The sequence below is a fragment of the Trichechus manatus genome, unplaced genomic scaffold, assembly GCF_000243295.1.
Source record: "Trichechus manatus latirostris isolate Lorelei unplaced genomic scaffold, TriManLat1.0 scaffold00004, whole genome shotgun sequence".
Lineage (NCBI taxonomy): Eukaryota > Metazoa > Chordata > Mammalia > Sirenia > Trichechidae > Trichechus > Trichechus manatus.
In genome coordinates this window covers 20,894,568-20,911,635 of record NW_004443940.1, presented here as the reverse complement: position 1 = coordinate 20,911,635, position 17,068 = coordinate 20,894,568, and the positions used below count along the sequence as shown (strand labels likewise).

The window sequence follows — 17,068 nt, the reverse complement described above, 5'->3', positions numbered from 1 at the left end:
TCAGGCTGCTGTGCAAGCCGCTCTGCCACTTGGACCATATGATCCAGCTGATCCAATGGTGCTTGAAGTGTCAGTGGCAGATAGAGATGCTGTTTAGAGTCTTTGACAGGCCCCTATTGGTGAATCAGAACACAGACCCTTAGGATTCTGGAGCAAAGCTCTGCCATCCTCTGCAGATAACTACTCTCCTTTTGAGAAACAACTTTTTGCTTGTTACTGGGCCTTAGTAGAGACTGAACGCTTAACAATGGGACACCAAGTCACTGTGAGGCCTGAGCTACCCATCATGAACTGGGTGTTGTCTGACCTACAGAACCATAAAGTTGGACGTGCACAGCAACACTCCATCATTAAATGGAAGTGATGTATTCGAGATCAGGCCCGAGCAGGACCCGAAGGCACAAGTAAGTTGCATGAGGAAGTGGCCCAAATGCCCATGGTCTCCACTCCTATCACATTACCTTCCATCTCCCAGTCTGCACCTACGGCCTCATGGGGAGTTCCTTATGATCAGTTGACTGAGAAAGAGAAAACTCGTGCCTGCTTTACAGATGGTTCTGCGCGATATGCAGGCACCACTTGAAAGTGGACCGCGGCAGCACTACAGCCCCTTTCTGGGACCTCCCTGAAGGACAGTGGTGAAGGGAAACCCTCTCAATGGGCAGAACTTCGAGCAGTGCACCTGGTTGTTCATTTTGCTTGGAAGGAGAAATGGCCAGATGTGCAATTACATACCGATTCATGGGCTGTGGCCAATGGTCTGGCTGGATGGTCAGGGACTTGGAAGGAACATGATTGGAAAACTGGAGACAAGGATTTATTGGGAAGAAGTATGTGGACAGACCTCTCCGAATGGGCTAAAGAAGTGAAGATATTTGTGTCTCATGTGAATGCTCACCAAAGGGTGACCTCAGCAGAGGATGATTTTAACAATCAAGTGGATAGGATGACGCGTTCTGTGGCAACCAGTCATCCTCTTTCCCCAGCTATTCCCATCATTGCTCAATGGGCTCATGAACAAAGTGGCCATGGTGGCAGGGATGGAGCTTATGCATGGGCCCAGCAGCACAGACTTCCACTCACCAAGGCTGACATGGCCACAGCCTCTACTGAGTGCCTAATCTGACAGCAGCAGAGACCAACACTCAGTCCCCGATATGGCACCATCCCTCAAGGTGATCAGCCAGCAACCTGGTGGCAAGTTGATTACATTGGACCACTTCCATCATGGAAAGGGCAGTGTTTTGTCCTTACTGGAATAGACATTTACTCTGGATATGGATTTGCCTTCCCTGCATGCAATGCTTCTGCCAAAACTACCATCCGTGGACTTACAGAATGCCTTATCCACTGTCATGGTATCCCACACAGCATTGCCTCAGATCAAGGGACTCACTTCACAGCAAACGAAGTGCGTCAGTGGGCCCATGGTCATGGAATTCACTGGTCTTACCATGTTCCCGATCATCCTGAAGCAGCTGGCTTGATAAAACGATGGAATGGCCTTCTAAAGACACAATTACAGCGCCACCTAGGTGGCAATACATTGCAGGGTTAGGGCAATGTTCTCTAGGGGCTGTATATGCTTTAAACCAGCGTCCAATATATGGTGCTGTCTCTCCCATAGCCAGGATTCACAGGTCCAGGAATCAAGGGGTGGAAATGGGAGTGGTACCACTCACTATTACCCTTAGTGATCCAGTTGCAAGATTTTTGCTTCCTGTCCCCTCAACCTTATGTGCTGCAGGCCTAGAGGTCTTAGTTCCAAAGGGAGGAATGCGCCCATCTGGAGACACACCACTGATTCCACTGAACTGGAAGTTAAGAACACCACCTGGCCACTCTGGGCTCCTTATGCCTCTGGATCAACAGGCAAAGAAGGAAGTTACCATACTGGCTGGTGTGATTGATCCTGATTACCAAGAGGAAATCAAACTGATATTACATAATGGAGGTAAAGAAGAGCATGTCTGGAATGCAGGAGATTCCTTGGGGCGTCTCTTAATACTACCATGCCCTGTGATTAAAGTCAATGGAAAACTACAGCAACCTAATTCTGAGATGACTACTAAAGACCCAAACCCTTCAGGGATGAAGGTTTGGGTCATCCCACAAGGCAAAGAACCACGACCAGCCGAGGTGCTTGCTGAGGGCAAAGGGAATACAGAATGGGTGGTGGAAGAAGTAGTTCTAAATACCAGTTACGGCCACATGACCAGTTGCAGAAACAGGGACTGTAATTGTTATCAGTATTTCTACTTTGTATGTGTGCATCAAATATTTTTGTTTCCTTCACTTATAAAATATAAGCTGTAAACAGGGCTAGTGAATTTTCGATTGTACGCGTGTTAGTTGTATCAAGTTAGGCGCAAGTATGACTTTCTAATTGTCTTTATTCAGAAATTATGTATGGTTTAAGGAAATGTGTACTTGTGCCAAGTTGACAAGGGGTGGACTCTGATGGTTAAGATTGTGTGTCAACTTGGCTGGGCCATGATTCTCAGTGTTTTAAGGTAATCACTCCCATGATTGAACATACTGTGAATAGCCAATCAGATGAAAGGGAGTCTCCTTGGGGGTGTGGCCCGCATCGGTATATAAGCAGACCTTCTGGCTTTTTGCTCTCTCTGGATCCTGCGGCCGCTTCCTGTCGTCTCATTTCCCATTCTTGGGACTTGAGCTGTCAGCTTATCTGCCGAACCTGGCATTCGTTGATCTGCACAGCCTGTGAGCGGAAGCCCTGCTCTCTGACCTACCAATCTTGGGGTTGCCAGCTTCTGCAGCTGTGTGACTTGGGTGAGGCCTCTACCCTGATCCATGGATTTGGGACGTTCTAGCCTCTACAATCACGTGAGCTGTTTCCTTGATATAATCTCTCTCTCTCTATATATATATATTTATACATTTTACTGGTTTTGGTTCTCTAGAGAACCCAGCCTAAGACAGCTACCTTCCAAAGCAAGTCTTCAACTGTGATGAAATAACTATTTACACAGCATTTACACTGTTGTATTAGGTATTATAAGTAATCTAGAGAAGACAGAAAGTATATGGGAGGATGTGCGTAGGTTATATGCAAATATTACGTCATTTTATATAAGCGACTTGAGCATCCATGGATTTCTGAGGGGTGTCCTGCAACGAATCCCTCGCAGATACCGAGTGAGGACTGTAGTAATTAGCTTTTTCTGTAGATTCTTCAACAGTTCCTGATCTTTAACTCCTGCATTCCAGACAGGCAGACACCTGGTTATCCGCCTCCACTCAGCAGGCATGGACCACTCACTGAAAAACCACATTTGTCTTCTTAAGCAAACTAACATTTCAGAGAAGAAAGGATTTCAAAGGACATTAATGAACCTCTGAAAAACCAGCTAAAACCGTCCAGACTTCTCCGACACCCTTTCCTGATGCTGCCACGTTTCTTTGGAACATGTGATTTTAGGCCGTGTGTTCCCCAATCCATGAATTGATGACTGAATAATAAATCTTTAGTATTGTTTTTAACTTTGTTTCCATTCTCAGAAATTCTTTTACACTCGTTACCCTAAAGAATGCTTTTTAAAAGTTCAAATTTTTTCTACTTCCTGTATATGGTAATCATGATGGTTATATTCTTCCTCTTCCAATATATTATAGCCAAAAAATGACTGAAGTGCCTAGGGCAGATCCACATAGCCACCTGTAGTATTTCAGGAGGGCAAGCACGTTGGATTTTAAGACTCACAGGTTTTAGTACTTGTTCCTATAAATATTAGTTCTCATGTATGATATTTCTAACCCTCAAGGCACCCTCAAAAGAAACCCGAACTTTAGGCTTGAATCTGTTGCTAACTAGCAGTTCACCTTGGACAGGTAACAATTTCTCTGGGCTTTAGTTCTACGTCTATATAAGTAGAAAAGGTAAGGCAATTACTTTTGAGGTCATTACCAGAGCTAGCCTTCTTTGATTTTACTGTCTAGTATGTTTCTACACCTTCATCAGAAAGGCCAAAAAATCCATTCAGCCTAACAAGCAAGGTATAGAGAAGACAACACTGCAAAGTAACTCAAGAAAAGACCGTAGGGGAAAGGAGTTAGAACCTTACTATTCAAAGTGTTATCAGAGGACCGGCAGCACCTACATTAGCCGGCCCTTGTTAGAAATGCAAACTCAGGTCCCACCACTGAATCAACATTTGCAGTCTGAACAAGATGTCCAGGTGATTCATATGCACAATAAAGTTTAAGAAGTACTGATGAGACAATATCCTCAGCTGAGGCTCTTAATCCCTTTGCACGTGGACCAGAGCAGTATATATCCTCACGAGTTATATTTTCCTCGGGATTGCCCCCTTATCTCTCCACATATCCTTCTGCAGTCTCAAAATATAACCTCCACGAGGGTAGGGACCATGTTTACTCTTACACACTGATTATTCCCAGTGCTACCAGAATGTCTGGAATATTATAGGTACTCAATAAATATTTGTTCAAAGAATAAACAAAAAAGAAAATACAACCCCTACCTCCAATAATTTTATAATCTATTTAGAGAGAAGACAGAAACTGATGAAATATTACAATGTAACAACTATGTAACAATTCAAGTCAAGCTAGAAGAACTATCATAAAGCAGTATACGATTATTTACAAATAAAGGATTTAGACAATCAACGGTACTAGTGTTCAGAACAAAAAAACTAACTTTCTTCAGCATTAATAGTTTTTAGACTTAAGTGTTTTTGAATAGTTTCTAACAAGACCTTTAGGATATTTCATAAAGTCTTAAGAAAAATTCCTTCTGGTAATTATTAATATGTTTAAAACCCTATGAAAATAATTTTTCACCCATGATAGGGATACACAGGCTAATTCCCTATTTGGTAGGAGATACATCAACTCAGAATGTTTACACTGGTTATTTCAGGCTGCTCTAAAGCTTTGCCAATAATTTGTATCTGAATAATAAAAGAAAAATAAATGTATTATTTAATAATGTAGATCATTAGGTAGACATTTTGCAACTCAAGTCCATGGGCTTAAAAAAGTAGCAAGATGCATTTTTGGTGATGAAAAATGGAGAACTACAGTTACAGTGCATGCCAAGGCTCTGTCTCTGGAAGTTTAACAACTGGCTGAGACTAAACAAAACAATTTCAGAGTTGAAGGGACATTACAGACTACCTCACAGTTCAAATCCAGGTAAGATATAAAGAATACTATCCAAAGTCACTGAATTAGATGCAAAGATTATTCATATAAGGTCTTTTGATTCTTAATCCAATATTCTTTCCACTCATCAGAATACATGATCACCTTGTACAGCTCAATATAATTTACTAATATATAATTAAAATTCTTCCTTTCCAAGACCTGCTTAAGTCTTATATTACCAAGTACAAATTTAAAGAAATGTTTGGGGAAATATTTTATCATATAAAATAATTAAATGCAACCTCCCAACCATTACATAAATAACATCAATACTAATAAAGATATGCAGCTTTTACACCATTTAAAATTACTGTTAACATTATACTCCATAATGTTATTTTATTACTTAACAATTGAATACTGCAGCAGAGAAAAACATAAACTATGCAAATTTGGAGCCAGAAGAAACTTTAACTTTCAAATTTCTCATAGTATACATGAGAAACTGATGTCCAAAAGAGTTAAATACCTTGTTGAAGGTAGCTAGTTAATGGCAGAACCAGAACTTTACCACCTCTTTGCTGTAAATCACATTTAGAACCATTGTTATTTATTGTGAAACTTCTCTAATGATACCAAGTTCAGAATAAGCTACAGTATGAAACTGAGGCCAGGTATTTTAAGGAGCCTAATAAAATTATTTTTTATGCTTATAGGTCCTATATTACTGCGGTGAAGCAGGAGATCTTAAAGATCCACACAACCTAACCCTGTTTTCTTCCGTCCCCATTCACAATAGTCACCGCAATAGAATTAACAGGAAGAATGGGGCCATTTTTCTTTAGATCCTAGCAAAGTAGTCAATTTTGTTTAAACTTTGAGTTCAAAAATTAATATATGGATGTTATCATGGAAAAAGGATTAAAAAATACAAAAGTACCAGAGAAAACTCAAACATAATTCAGAACATTTTATGAGGAAACATATCTTGCGAAGTATTTAAAGAGGAGTGAGAGTAATCAGTAGATGGGCAAATGGAGGTTTTTGTTCATGGAAAAAGAAGATCAAAGAAATCAAAAGATCCTAAGAATAACAGGATAAATTAAGGAAGCAAATGGGAAAAGAGGATATAAACAAAAAGATTTCAGTGAAATCAGAGTAGTCAATCCTTGAAAATATTGCTTATTTACAAAATTTGGAAAACATGAAAAAGAAGAATAAAAAAGAAGTCATCCATAGTTATTTGGAACACTTATTTCCTGTTGTTTTTTTCTGTGCATTTGTGCTTCTTTTAGATAGCTGTGGTTATGTTATGTGCTCACTTTTTTAAGCTTAGCATTGTAGCAAAGATTTTCTTTTTTACTACGCATTTTTGTAGTATTTTTAATGGCTATATAATATCCCATCAAGTAGTATGTCATAGTTTAATTAACCATTGGATACTCAGATTGCTTTCAATCTTTTTTTTTTAAATGCTACAATAACCCCACCCCCCATCCCAAAAAAACAAACAACGTAGTCATCGAGTTGATTCCGACTCATAGTGGCCCTACAGGACGGAGTAGAACTGCTGACCTTTTGGATAGCAGCCAAACGACTGACCACTGCACCACAAGCACGGTAAATCTTTTATGGGTCAGTTTTCTTAAAACTTATTTTTGATTCTTCCCTTTGGATAAAGACCCAGAAGTCGAACTACTGGGTCAAAGGATATGAGATTTTAAAGCTTTTAAATCAAACTGCTAGACTGCTCTCTAAAAAGGGTGTACTAGTTGAAACTTTGATTAACCTGGTTCATGACTGCCTATTTTATTACCCTCTCACAGTCATTTAAAAACCCTGTGCTAATCTGATATTAGCAATCCAGTTAATACTGACAGGCAAAATGTACCTAATTTTATTTTATTTTTGGTTACCAGTAAAGATTTTTTTTCTTGTTAGTTTTTTAATCAGCTATTTTCCTCTTTTGTGAGGTGTCTGTTTTTAAATTAATCCCATTTCCAATCTGAAATATCTCAGCATTCAAGGTACTAATTCCAAAAGTAAACTAATTTAGAAGGCAACTTTAACATTTCATCATATACATATAGTCCTACCCATTAAAAACTCACTGTCATCGAGCCGATTCGGACTCAATAGCGACCCTATGGGACAGAATAAAACTGTCCCATAGGGTTTCCAAGGCTGTTCATCTTTACGGAAGCAGACTGTCACATCTGTCTCCCAAAGAGCAGCTAGTGGCTTTGAACCACCAACCTTCTGGTTAGCAGCTGAGAGCTTAACCACTGTACCACCAGGGCTTCTTCATATAGTCCTAGCTGCTATTCATCTTTTATATATTTTCATTTTACAGTGACAGAAAAATAAAACCAAAATTTGCCACTTATTCAGGAATTACTTTTTTTCTAGTGTAGCATACTGAATATTCAAGCCCTATAATATTTAACCCTTTAACAGTTTTGTACCCTCTTGGAGGTAGCCATATATTAAAGTTCAAATATAGTCTCAGACTTGTGGAATTAGCCATATAAAAGCTAATTCCAATTACTCACTGAATTTCTACCATTTCAAACATGACTTCTTTTTTTCAAATTTGTTCCAAAAATGTATCAAGCTATAATATCATATTCTGTTGTAAAAATATTTAATTTGATAGCCAAGCCATCAACAAATGTTACAAGTAAATACACCACAACTGTATTTTATTTAGTTGCTTGGGAGCATATACACAAATTAATTAGGTCCTTACCTTTCTCAGCTTTTCTGGGGAAAATTCTAGGCCAACAAGAAAAAGAGTAAAGAACACACCAAATTCTCCTAATGTCTCCACTTGTACAATAGACTGAAAAAAAAAAAAAAATTAAAATCATATAATTTCACGTTTAACATGTTAAATGTACTTAATGGAACGATCATGCACTAGTATACTCAGTAGGGTCATTTCAATATTAAAGCAGTGTTTAAGAAATAAATTCTTTGTATTTCTTCTACATCCAAAATAATTTTCCCCACCTAAATGCAATGTTTTCTTTTTTTTTCCTTTATTCTTGATTAGCTACAGGAATATATAGTTTCTCTCCTAAGAGCCAACTTATGGATTCAACTATTTTCATATTCATTAACTGCTGTTTTTACCTTCATTCTTCAGCTTTCTTGTGGGAGGGGGGTGAGGTGGAATTAAATCTAATGTTTGAGTTTAATACTTAACTAATTTATCGTGTTTTATTCTTGTTTAGTGTCAAGCATGTTTGGAGTATATAAATTTTCTCATGAGCACTGTATGGCCACATTCCATAGGCTTTAATGTATAGTGTCCTCATGTTCTATATTTGTTTTGTTTCATTTTTTACTTATTTCTAATGCTATTACACTATACTAGAGAATGCTATTTATACTACTTATGTTCTATATTATTTTATACTATTTACATTTAAAGTCTCACTGTGACTACTAAATCTTCAATTTTTAAACATAGTTCAATGAGCATTTGACAAAATAGTACAGACTTTTTTCTCATATATTCATATATTATCCTGATCCCACTATAAGTTATTTTGTCAGCTATTAATATTACGAATTCTGCCCTCTTTTTATTTGCATCTTCCCTCTTGAATTTTGTCTACCCCAAAAAACATATCTCAGTGCCTGTGAATATGATCTAATTTGGAAATACAGTCTTTGCAGATGTAATCAAGGTCATACTGGATTAGGGTAAGACAAAAATCCAATGACTGGTGTCTTTATAAGAGAAAGGAGAGGGAGATTTGGATACAGAGACAGAGGAGACACAGGAAGGTCATGTAACGACAAAGGCAGAGATTGGAGTGATGCACTGATAAGCCAAGGAACATCAAGAATTGCTAGCAACCACCAAAAACTAGGAAAGAGGCATGGAACAGTTTCTCCCTCAGACCCTCTAGAAGGAACCAATTATGCTGATACCTTGATTTTGGACTTCTGGCCTCCAGAACTGTGAGAGAATAAATTTCTACTGTTTTAAGCCACCCAGTTTGGCAATCTGTTACGCAGACTTAGGAAATGCATCTCCATTCACTATCAACCTTTCTTGGTCACTTTCATGAGTCTCTTGCTTATAGAACTTTGTGGGTTTTTTTTTTTTTTCCTGACACCATCTGCAAGTTGGTATCTTTTAATAGGGGAGTTTATTCCATGTATTTGTTATAACAGATGTTTGACTTTATTCCTTTTATTTTATGTTTTCTGGTTTTTATGCTTCTTGTGCTGCTACTTTTATTTTTCTTCCTTTTTGTTAACAGGTTGTGATTTATGACTTTAAAATAATACACCTAAACCTGTATTTCTCAACCTAAAAAATGCAAGCCTATCAATTTCCTACTAGGAAAAGACAGACATTTTGATACAATTACACTTCTTCCATTAACCACGTCCCATTTTTATTTAGTATGGTCTTGGATTTTTATCTTAATCTATTATAATTACATTATTTTTCCATTGTATACTGGAATTATTAAGAATTATACTATTTACAATATTCAGGAAAGAAAGAAAAGACCAAAATGGATGTCAGAAGAGACTCTGAAACTTGCTCTTGAATGTAGAGTTGCTAAAGCAAATGGAGGAAATGATGAAGTAAAAGAGCTGAAGATTTCAAAGGGTGGCTCGAGAAGACAAAGTAAAGTATTACAATGAAATATGCAAAGACCTGGAGTTAGAAAACCAAAAGGGAAGGACACCCTCAGCATTTCTCAAGCTGAAAGAACTGAAGAAAAAACTCAAGCCTTGAGTTGCAATACTGAAGAATTCTATTAGCAATATATTGAATGATGCAGGAAGCATCAAAAGAAGACAAAAGGAATACACAGAGTCACTGTACCAAAAAGAATTGGTCAATGTTCGACCATTTCAGGAGGTAGCATACGATCAAGAACCAATGGTACTGAAGGAAGAAGTCCAAGGTGCACTGAAGGCACTGGCAAAAAAACAAGGCTCCAGGAACTGACAAAATACCAACTGAGATGTTTCAACAAACAGATGCAAAGCTGGAAGTGCTCACTTGTCTATGCCAAGACATTTGGAAGACAGCTACCTGGCCAACTGGAAGACATCCATATTTCTGCCCATTCTAAAGAAAGCTGATTCAGACAAATGTGGAAATTATCAAACAATATCATTAATATCACACCCAAGTAAAATTGTGTATTACAGCAGTGCATCAACAGGGACTCATAAAAAAAAGCCCATTGCCGTATAGTCGATTCCGACTCATAGGAACCCGATAGGACAGAGTATAACTGCCCCACAGGGTCTCCAAGTAGTGCCCGGTGGATTCAAACTGCCAACCTTTTGGTTAGCAGCCATAGCTCTTAACAACTACGCCACCAGGGTTTCCATTGACGGGGAACTGCCAGAAATTCAAGCCGGATTCAGAAGAGGACATGGAACCAGGGATATCACTGCTAGTGTCAGGTGGATTTTGGCTGAAAGCAGAGAATACTAGAAAGATGTTTACCTGTGTTTTACTGACTATGCAAAGGCATTCGAGAGTGTAGATCATAACGAATTATGGATAACATTGAGAAGAACAGGAATTCCAGAACACTTAATTGTCCTCTTGAGGAACCTGTACATAGACCAAGAGGTGGTCCTTCAAACAGCACAAGGGGAAACTGCCTCATTTAAAGTCAGGAAAGGTGTGCATCAGGGTTGTATCCTTTTACCATACTTATTCAATCTGTATGCCAAGCAAATAATCTCAGAACCTGGACTATATGAAGAAGAATGTGGCATCAGGATTGGAGGAAGGCTCATTAACAATCTGTGATATGCAGATGACACAATCTTACTTGCTGAAAGCGAAGAGGACCTGAAGCACTTACTGATGAAGATCAGACTACAGCCTTCAGTATGGATTGTACCTCAACATTAAGAAAACAAAAATCCTCACAACTGGACCAATAACAAACATCTTGATAAATGGAGAAAATACTGAAGTTGTCAAGGATTTCATTTTACTTGGACCCATAATCAACGCCCATGGAAGCAGCAGGCACGAAATCAAATGACGTATTGCATTGGGCAAATCTGCTGCAAAAGACCTCCTTAAAGTGTTAAAAAGCATAGATGTCACCTTGAGGATAAAGGTGTGCCTGACCCAAGCCATGGTATTTTCAATTGCATCCTGTGCATAACAAAAGCTGGACGATGAAAAAGGAAGGCCGAAGAACTGATGCCTTTGAATTATGGTATTGGCGAAGAATATTGAATATACCATGGACTGTCAAAAGAATGAACAAATCTGTCTTGGAAGTAGTATAGCCAGAATGCTCCTTAGAAGCGAAGATGGCAAGACTTTGTCTCACGTACTTTGGACGTGTTATCAGGAGGGACCAGTCCCTGGAGAAGGACATCATGTTTGGTAAAGCAGAGGGTCAATGAAAAGAGGAAGACCCTCAACGAGATGGACTGACAAGGTGGTTGCTACAATGAGCTCAAGCATGGCAATAATTGTGAGGATGGTGCAGGACCGGGAAGCGTTTAGTTCTATGGTGCATAGGATTGCTATGAGATGGAACAGACTCAAAGGCAGCTAACGACAACACAATATTCAGTTATATAAGTTGCCCAGTTATTTAGCCTTAATTTTTTGCTAATAAGCTATTTTTGCTGTTGAAAGAAAGAAAAAAAAGGAGGAAATAGAGAAATACACTTGTATTTCCTTTTATTTGTAAATACTCTAGAAGGGGGTGGGGTAGGACAAGAGTGGGAGAGACTTTTCATGGTATAGTTTTTTTATATTGTTTTAGATCGTGTAGTTAGTACTTATTCAAAAATCAAAAAATTATTTTGCTAAGAGGACACTCTGCCAAGTTGACCCCAGTCCCATGAGTGTACCCTAGACACTGGTTTGCTGTTCTACTTCAGGTTGAATTAACTATTAACCGGAAGTTCTTAAAGGAGCCCTGGTGGTGCAATGGTTAAAGCGCTCAGCTGCTAACAGAAAGGTTGGTAGTTCAAACCCAGAAGCCGCTCCTTGTGAGAGAGATGTGGCAGTCTGCTTCCGTAAAGATTTCAGCCTTGGAAACCCTATCGGGCAGTTCTACTCTGTCCTATAGGGTCACTATGAGTCGGATAGCAATGGATTTGGGGGAAGTTCTTAAGGCACTGGGCTTTTAGCCTGGAGCAGCTGAGCAGAACTTCTCTTTATCTAGCCAGTCCTAATTGTTAAGATTAATTTTAATTGACTTCTTCAGATCAACTTGTTGTTCTTCAGTCTGGGGAGAACTTAGAGATTCTTCTGACCTGGTTCAAGGTTTGTTAATTAGGACTAAATGGAATGAGGCTTCAAGTGGCGCATCCTGAATCTTTTCCCCGTTTGCCCACCCGTTATACCCAACTGGGGAGCATCAGGGAGGTTTCTGAGGATTCTGTTAGCTTGTTTCCACCATCCTGTACTGTTCCCTCTGTGTGGCACTCATTAATTCTTGGCAGCCTTTTTCCATTCTGTTCAAATTGTGTGCATTTTAGATGATATATTTTCAAGATCGCAAGAGCTTCAGACCCTTACTTAATTTCAAAAAGTGCCATCCAGATATAATGAAGCTCAATTTCATCTGTTCAGAAAATGCCCTCCAGCAAACACAGCTGTCATGCTCCACTGTCTCTCTGGGCTCTCACAATATACTAAATTCTGGGTGCGTTTAATTCCTCACTACCTTGTCAGCTCTTCAGTGTGTTAAAAATTTAAAAGAACAAAAATTTTACCCAGCATTTTCGGTTGCTTTCTATGTGTGAAGATTGGTCTGAATAATCTTATCCATCATATTCATGGAAACAGAATATTTAAAACTAGTATAATTTAAAGAAACAGGGTTATTTTCTCTAGTCAAGTCACCCATTCATGAACAAAACAAAATGACTTTCTTATGGTTTAAAGAAGATTTCCATGAAATTTTAAAGGGCATCTTTAACATGGTTCAAAGAAACTGATATCTTTATTAATTCAAGTTCAAAACTTTTTACTCTTCATGAATGTTTCTTTAATATTCTATTCAATAGAGAGATAAAAAACAATTAAATTTTATTTCTTACCTTAATACTGTTTAGTCCTGATGGTCCAAGAAGTACACCACAAATAATATAACCAAACATTGTAGGCAATCCTATTGTTGTGCATAACCAGCCACAAGGTAAAGACAACATTCCTATGGTAACAATGTCCTAATGTAAGAATAAAATAAATAAGATAAACAAAAAATTTAAAATAATAGTTGGCTCTACTCCATGCAAGAAAAGGGTGAGTTGACTGAATAAGTTGGACAGGATAGCATCCTTAGTTCTTTTAATGAGAATGAAGGGTAAATGATGAAACTAAGGAGTTTTCGTACTACTGTGTGTCTCTGAAAAGTTGAAAGCATTAAGAACATATTCTGAGAGTAAACGAACTTAGTTCCTGATAGTCTAACAATTATAGTAAAATTTGTCTCTTTTGTTTATGCCCATAATAGTGTTCTAAGAAGTCTGAATATCAGAATTCCATTGATTTATCTAGTCTGGGACACCTTCATAGTTGATGTCCTAAGTATGACTTGTGTTCATTCACTGTTGGTTTTCTTATCCCACAAAGTCAATATAACCATCAAAGTCATAACTGATGCAGGTAAGAATCATCAGTGGGTTCTAAAACTATTGGGTGGAAGTTTGATGAGGAACAAGATATTTATATAGTCTCAAATATTTTCCCCAGAAATTATTAATTACAAGGAGAATAAAGAATAACTTTACAGTGGAGACTCCCCTCTTCACTGAGGGCACTAACTAATGTCTTGAATCTGCAGACTTGGCCCCTCCCAGTTCTCATGCCAATCATAATCAAGAAGGTAATATATTTGTTGACTTTTATCTATTGATTCAATTCTATCAATATATGTTTAATATCCGGTATGAGCCCCTGGGTGTCATTTACTGAGCTTACTGAAACTGCAGTCTTCCTCCCAAACTGTCTATGTTAGTACTATCTTTAAGACTAGGTTCTTTGCCTTAGTTTCTTTACCTGTTCAAGGTTCCAATATTGGGGAGTTGAGCCCTAGCCCATTTCAGTGGAGATCTGACAATTTATCTAGATCTTGTCAGCCTTCCCTGAGGAATCTGCACCCTGTTGTTCCTATATCTGCTACTCACTGCAGTCCAAATCCAAACAAAGTAATCATCCTCAACCATAACAGTATCAACTTCAAGTGTTCTAAATAATTCCATATTCTTTTACCAGGCTGGTTTCCTCAGAAGGAACAGAATCTGAATCAATAGGACTGCCAGTCTCTGCTGGAGGAGACAGTTTTCAGACTCTGCATTCTATGTCTAAATAAAGATATATGATGGCTTGGTCAAAACTTTTCTGCCTTATAAGAATTTTATATTTTAGTGAAAATAGTTTTTAGATAAGTGTGTTTTAATCCCACCACAGTAACTCCTAATTTCACGAAGTCTTGTAAATTTCAAAAACAAAATTAATTTTCATTTTTAATATTAAAATGCCTTTTTTCTCTAGCATTTTAATATTTAAAATGAAAATTAGTTTTTTTTCTAAAAAAAAAAACAGGAGAGGATGTCTCAAATCACAAAAAAGTAGGGAATTCTAGTAGAGTCTCTCTGTTTAGAGGAAGGTTGTTCAGAAAATAAAGCTCAATCTTACTTGATGTATCCCTTTACTTAAGTGGGGAGGGGAGGGAATTAAGCCCAGCACACAACTACGAGAAGAGGCTGAAAACACAGACTACCTTTATGAAGTGATGATCTGCACGTGGGATTGTTGAATCTCTGGGCTTGGTCAAAATATACTGGTTATTTTGGGAGTCAATTAGCATACTAAGACCTAAATCATCTTCCACTTCTCGTTTTGTTATGTTTTTCTTGGAATTGGCCTCTTCTTCTTCCACTCTGAGAACTGCCTCAAAATTTACTCCTTTTACCTGCAAGAATATATCAATGTTATGTAATTAAAATCAGTGAAATGTTTTCAAATTCATTTTTAAGAAAGTAAATTCTATACAGAAGAATGATGGGTTTTTATTATTCGTCAAATATAACTAAAGATTAATAAATGTTCATTAGCATGAATTAGGAAATTTTTTTTAATTAAAAAGTTATTTAAGGATGGAAATGTTTAGCATTTCTACTACTCACAAACATCTACTTTACCTGATTTAGGGTATATTCTTTTGAAAGTTCATGGCCCTTAAGATATTTATGCATTCTCTCCTCATCTCATAATCAGTAAATTTTTAAAACACTCCATTCTTTTCACTTTATTTTTAGTCTCCCCCTTTCCTTCTCTCATCTTATTCTGACTTGCTTTCATTATCTAACCCTTATATGAGTCCATACTGATAGTATGGTCAATTTTCAGTAAAATCTCAATTTTTTCCTTAGAATCTCGAACATTTTATAACAAGTAGCCTGAAATCCTGCTTCAGAGATGAAGATCACTTCCTATAAAGAGCTTATTTTTCCCAGGTAGATCAGCATTAAAACTCGACTGTCCAGTGCAAATTTTCTTGAGACCACAATCATAATTCAGCTGAGTGGCAAAACTGGAGAATGGAGACTAGTCACTGATAAGAGGGAACTGACTATAATTAAAAAATATGAAGAGAAAATAAAGGATAACTAGTTTATTTCTGGATAGCTCAGCTGCTAACCAAAAGGTCGGAGGCTCCTAGTCTACCAGAGGTGCCTTGAAAGAAAGCCCGGGTAGTCTACTTCTGAATAATCAGCCACTGAAAACTCTAAGGAGCACAGTTCTACTCTGACACATATGGGGTAGCCATGAGTCCAAATCAACTCAATGCCAGCTGGTTTTTTAAAGTTTATTTCTGCAAGATGAAATCAAATTATTTTCTCTCTGACACAAAAGTATTTTAGTTTGTCTTCATGTTTTCAATATACAATAAAAATAAACATGCAAAACAATTTCAACAATACATCCTTTCAGTGAGTAAGAAGCTCAATATGTGAACTGGAAATTGTTCTGAAGTACTACTTACTGATTTATTGTCATCAAAAGCATGTTCTTCTATCTCCTCCTCTAAACGATCTGCTGCCTTTCTTACATCTTCAAGAATTTCATCAAGGATGGATAAACTTTTGTTTTGATGTTGCATATTTTTAAGGGCTTCAACCTGATGTTTTTCTGCTGCCAGAAGTTCCACATATTCTGTCTCTTCCTACTCATTTGTAAAGAATGAAAAGTGAGATTTATTAAGAAATAAACCAAGATATGACTTTTTAGAATCAGTTCAGGTACCTGGCCTGAATGAATCAAATCAACTCATTCTCTATGTCCAATACTCCTTTTCATATATGTAATCCTAACTCTAGTCGACTAGGGAAGATCAAGTTTCCTAGATTACTCAGACGTAACTGAACCAACAAAATGTTAAGGGAAATTTTGTATATACACATCAAAAAATACAATATTTCTACTTTCATAAATAAAAATGATCATTTTTGAAGGTCATCTATTCATATAAAAATGATTTAGTGAACACTGATTGTGCTCCAGGTACTGTGCTTACTATGTATGTGAAGTATACTTGTCCTCTAAAAATAGCTGTGATGCTTGAATATGTTGCTAGTATCTACAGATTTATAAGCAGGATATACATATCAAATCCCAAGTTACAAACAGAAAATTGTTCCAGAAATAAACAATTATTTGGGAAACTGACAGATGGGGCTGGCAATATAATTTAATAAATATTATTTTTATACAATTGTATTTAAACTCCAATATCTTAAATTATTAACCCTACTTTAAAAATACTTATTCACACTTAAAGGGGTACTTAGACTGGACAGAGAAGTGAAAGGACAGTACCCAGAAACCAACACTGCCTATTTAATGGATCTCTAGTGATAACATCAGCCAGGGTACCAATCAACATCATCTTAATGA

General features: G+C 37.4%; 1 protein-coding gene across 11 annotated transcripts in view; it reads right to left on the bottom strand.

Annotated features, from left to right (window-relative positions):
* Positions 1 to 17,068, bottom strand: part of TFDP1 (transcription factor Dp-1) — a 266,300-nt gene that overhangs the window by 238,997 nt on the left and 10,235 nt on the right. For all 11 annotated transcript variants that reach the window (XR_002824493.1, XR_002824491.1, XR_002824492.1 and 8 more), the window contains 4 exons: positions 16,158 to 16,337; positions 14,892 to 15,083; positions 13,207 to 13,335; positions 7,886 to 7,978 (listed from right to left, as the gene is read on the bottom strand). Coding sequence is in view for 5 of the 11 variants with exons in the window: in XM_023733479.1 (XP_023589247.1) it covers positions 7,886 to 7,978; positions 13,207 to 13,335; positions 14,892 to 15,083; positions 16,158 to 16,337 (594 nt within the window). In the remaining 6 variants the exon portion in view is untranslated. The remainder of the gene's footprint in view (positions 1 to 7,885; positions 7,979 to 13,206; positions 13,336 to 14,891; positions 15,084 to 16,157; positions 16,338 to 17,068) is intronic.